This window comes from Austrofundulus limnaeus, unplaced genomic scaffold, assembly GCF_001266775.1.
Source record: "Austrofundulus limnaeus strain Quisiro unplaced genomic scaffold, Austrofundulus_limnaeus-1.0 Scaffold1010, whole genome shotgun sequence".
In the NCBI taxonomy this organism is placed as follows: Eukaryota; Metazoa; Chordata; class Actinopteri; order Cyprinodontiformes; family Rivulidae; genus Austrofundulus; species Austrofundulus limnaeus.
The window spans coordinates 112398-117444 of NW_013953412.1; the positions used below are offsets into that span (position 1 = coordinate 112398).

The 5047-nt window shown below is 39.6% G+C and overlaps 1 protein-coding gene across 1 annotated transcript in view; it reads left to right on the top strand.

Annotated features, from left to right (window-relative positions):
• Positions 1 to 5047, top strand: part of LOC106533735 (dystrophin) — a gene marked incomplete at both ends in the record, with an annotated part of 132044 nt that overhangs the window by 110372 nt on the left and 16625 nt on the right. The window contains 2 exon segments of the mRNA XM_014030160.1: positions 3731 to 3794; positions 4712 to 4772. Coding sequence (XP_013885614.1) covers positions 3731 to 3794; positions 4712 to 4772 — 125 coding nt within the window.

Consider the following 5047-nt stretch of genomic DNA (forward strand, 5'->3'; position numbering starts at 1 on the left):
GTGTAGACCTGACGGAGACACTGTGGATACCTGACAGAGACACTGTGTATACCTGACGGAGACACTGTGGATACCTGACAGAGACACTGTGTATACCTGACAGAGACGCTGAGGATACCTGACAGAGACACTGAGGATACCTGACAGAGACACTGTGGATACCTGTCCAAGACACCAAGGATACCTGACGGAGACACTGTGGGACGTTGAGGATACCTGACAGAGACACTGAGGATACCTGACAGAGACACTGTGGATACCTGTCCAAGACACCGAGGATACCTGACGGAGACACTGTGGATACCTGACAGAGACACTGTGGATACCTGACGGAGACACTGAGGATACCTGACGGAGACACTGTGGATACCTGACGGAGACACTGAGGATACCTGACGGAGACACTGTGGATACCTGACGGAGACACTGAGGATACCTGACAGAGACACTGTGGATACCTGACAGAGACACTGTGGATACCTGACAGAGACACTGAGGATACCTGACAGAGACACTGTGGATACCTGACAGAGACACTGAGGATACCTGACAGAGACACTGAGGATACCTGACACAGACACTTTGGATACCTGACAGAGACACTGTGGATACCTGACAGAGAAACTGTGTAGACCTGACACAGACACTTTGKATACCTGACAGTCACTGAGGATACCTGACAAAAACACTTTGGATACCTGACAGAGACACTGTGTATACCTGATAGAGACACTGAATCTATATTTCTGTAAAGATTTAGGCTTTTAAATACTATGGTCTTAACCTTTATATCAGGTGATGAACCTGATGATGTCTAGTTCAGTTTAATGGTTGTTTAAAATAAAATGTCTCCTTTGATGTTTTTGCTTCTTTTAAAGCTCCATTTGGAAGCTTTTTAAGATCCAACAGTGCAAAATATGAATTCTTGCCATTTTTCAAGTGRTCTTAAGATCTTGATCAAGACCTTTCATGTGTGATCAGTGGTGGGCACAACTAACTGACAAGTTAGCTTTGCTAAGTCAATCACCTAATTAAAACTATAGCTTCTTTGAAGCTAAACTGCGAAACACACAAAAARTTAGCAGACTGTGACAATTACAGCTAACCACTAAGACAACTGTCTCAGTCTTTGTACCCTTCAGCTGARGACTGGTGGGACTGACACAATCCTGTTGACGTTAGCTTGTTAGCKAGCTGTTAGTGAACTTAACATTGGCAAATCCTCATTTAGCAGAAGCTAATTGGTCTGCTAACAGTTAGTGAAAAATGTGAATCTGCTAAACAAAATAATTAGCTCCAGTACTATCTATTATCTGTTCAGCAGAACCATGCCCACCACTGTCTGTGTGTTTTGGGGGAGGGACTGAAGATTCAGGACTATTGATTGAGTTCATAGTGTTCTTTTATACCTAAAGGCCTGCCGTTGATGGTCTACACGGGGACACAGTGCCGTCTCTCGTGGCAACAAATTGCGCCTCAACAATCCCACACTTCTCTTGTACGATTCTAATTAGGTTACTGTGGAAACGGGGAAAAACAACTCAGGCACAATCGAACTGGATGAGGTGGACTTGAAGGTAAATTTCAGAATTTATTAAAAGGACCAGTCATTCATGCTTGTACCATCATCTGCTCCTCATATCATGCCACGGGTGTCTCTTTATCACGTTCTTCCACACATTGTGTCATTTCTGTAGCAGATGAAAGGCTGAATGGTGAGTCAGACAATCTGTCCACAATGACAGACTGTAACTCATCTCAGTCTATCAGCTTAACAACTTCTGCCAACAACAGTTGGTCTCCAGTGATTAAAACTGTATTTTCTGTGGAAAAATAAATAACGTGTTTACCAGAACTGTGTCTATACGGTAGATGTAGAGAGTTTAGCCGTATCAGGTCTATTTATTCACTGTTCCTGAAACTTATATTATATTACAAGGTGTTCTTTTACACCTGGACTTTTTCAGCTGGAATAATTTTCAAGAAATTTACATATTTTCAAGGGTGTCTGTGAGTGAGCTTTGAAGTTCTATCATGATTTACCAGTTATTCTTCCGGTTTTAGTCAGGACTTTTTTGCATCTCCTGCAGATTTGAGAAACCCTATTAAAAGAATACAGCAAGGCCTGTAGCTCATTTAACAATAGTGTGTTATGAGTGTTGGTAGCATTACATTGTGCATTGTATATAACATTTGTGAAATGAATGGTTACACCCAGCTTAAATGTGGCAGACAGTTAAACTTTACATGACTGAACTGACATTTTGAGATCTTTTAACATTTTCACATAACATAATTTAGCTTTTAGGGAATTTTATCACTAAATGTTCAACTAATGTTGCAATGGTGTCTCCTACTCGAATTTTTTGATTTTTGTGGAACTTTCTGAAACTTATCTTATTTCCACAAATTTTCCACTTCTTAGTTTAYAACTGTTATAGAATTGTGAAAAAAAGAAAAAAAAGTGAAAATCCATATACTTGTTGTACATCTGACATGTTTGTGCACGTACATATCTGTAAATAAATTAATTCCTGTGAAAGACATGCAGATTTATTTATGGCTATGTTGCTAAGATGTGGTGGTGAACAGGGATGTAAAGATGACTCTCCTACATTTATGAAGCTCTCTTAAAATTGGGCCACTAGGTTGGTTTAATGATTAATTTTATTCACCCWTTTATAATCAGAACTCAACCACTGCAGTGGAATTTTATTAGTTACAAGGAATTCTGTACCATGGTATTTACTCTGAGAATGTGACCGAATTTGTCCTTAAGAATTTATTACAAAAATAATCTAAATCAAAAGAATCATTAACCATAATAGAAATCGACAGTAGATGACGTCATCTCTCGGGGTCCTGAAAAAGATCGTGTTACAATGCTCCTATTAAAGTCAAATAAATCTGAAATAAAGCTTAAGCTTCATAAAAGCACTCCTACAAATTTGGCTTTAGCCATTTTTTTTCTAAATGGATTTACATGGAAATCATTGAGCTAGGATGTAAATCGACCCATTGACCTTCATTTGGTGCAATTATCTGAAATGCAGCTTTGTTTGACACTTTCATTTCATTCAGCCTGCATACTCCGATTTCTCCTACAATTACACCTTCACTGCTTCATAATCATCTTCTTCCCTCTGCGTTTTTCTGTGTATATTTGGTTTGTTTTCACCCAAATGACTTTGCTAAAATCAGCTAAAAACACTGAAACTGAGTGTTAATAAAATAAGCACAGAAGTTATAAGGAGTAGAATTGATACTAAAAGCTAAAGCGAGCAGAACAGTTGCAAAAAATACAAATAACAGAACAGTAGCTAAAAAAGTGAAAGTAGCTAGGAGCTAACTAAAAACTAAATGCTTTAAACACTATCCAAAACAAAAAAAGTGTTAGCAAAAAAAGAAAAACATTAGCCAAACAAAAAGTAACAAAAATTAATAAATAATAGTAGTATCAGATTAAGCAGAATTAGCATTCGTTTGATTTTTATTAGCATTAGTTTAATTAGCATTAGCCTTGTTAGCATATGTAGCTTTGTAGAATTTTTATTAGCGTTAGTTGAATTGACAGTAGTCACGTTAGCATAAGCAGGTTGACCAACAGTAGAATTTGGATTAGAATTTGTAGAATTAGCATTAGCAGCATGGAAAACAGAAATTCAATCAGATATCAAGCAAATGCCACACATTTTTTTCTTTGTCTCAGTATGTGTGTGTTTTCTCTCAGATCTCTGTCAAAGACCATTTGAAGCAGCTCACTGATGCTCACAGGGACTTTGGCCTTACACAAGGTGAGTAAAACCACTCACACAAACAAAAAATGAGTTGTCCAGCTGACGTTTGTCTAGTTAATATAACACAAGTAGCAGCACACCAACAAATCAGCCTAAAGCAGAGAAATCATCTAACAAGCATTAATCAACAGTGTTGATTAAGTTCAACAGTGGTTTTAGCCGGTAGCGATTAGCTGTTAGCATTAGTTAGTTTTTTTTTGGGTGGGGGGTGAAGTGATTAGGGGAGTCGTTCTGTAACCGGAAGGTCACCGGTTCGATTCCCCGTTCCAGCCATCTCAGTCATTGTGTCCTTGGGCAAGTCACGTCACCCGCCTTGCCTACTGATGAGGGTCCGGTGGCGCCRATGCATGGCAGCTCCACCTCTGTCAATGTGCCCTGGGGCAGCTGTGGCTACAATGTAGCTTACCACCATCAGTGTGTGAATCCCTGGGCAAGACACTTTACCCACCTTTCTTACTAGTGGTGGTCAAGAGGGTCCAGTGGCGCCAATGCATGGCAGCTCCACCTCTGTCAATGTGCCCYGGGGCAGCTGTGGCTACAATGTAGCTTACCACCATCAGTGTGTGAATGTGTGTGTGAATGGGTGAAAGCACCATGTGAACTGTCTGAAGTGTAAAGCACTTTGGGGTCTGGGGGGACCTAAAAGTGCTATGTAAGTTCAGTCCATTTACCATTTAGTTTTTTTGCTCATTTTTACTTGTGTATCATTTAATTCCTCTAATTTTTATTTACTTCTTTAGCATTATCAAAGCTATATTTTAGCTAGCAGCCTATGAGTTAGTAAAGCTAACTTTTTAGCTAGCTGTGCSCACCMCTGCTGAACAGTATCTACATTTGTTTTCTTCCAGTAATGATGTAAAAGGGTTTGTTTGTGTATTTTGTCACGGTCTTGTCTCTTGTGTTGTTTTTTTCAGCATCTGTAGAAAGCCCATTCGAGCAGGGGGTCTCGCCCAACAACGTACCCTATTATATCAAGTAAGTACCTGCCTCAGAGCCAGGGTTGGAACCTTCTCCAAACATTTGTCTTCTAAAATGAAATAGTCTAGTTTGGTCAGAAATGGTTTCTTGGCATCACAAACACAGAAGAGAAATAGAAACTTCCAATAGTTCTCTGTTGTTGTCAACACATTTAAGAAGAAATACACGGCTTAGACAATGAAAGTGAAACACCTGTCATGTTAAGGGCTCGACACACGGGGAGCGACAAACTACAGCGATTAACGGCTGTCATCGCAGCCAGGGTGAAACCC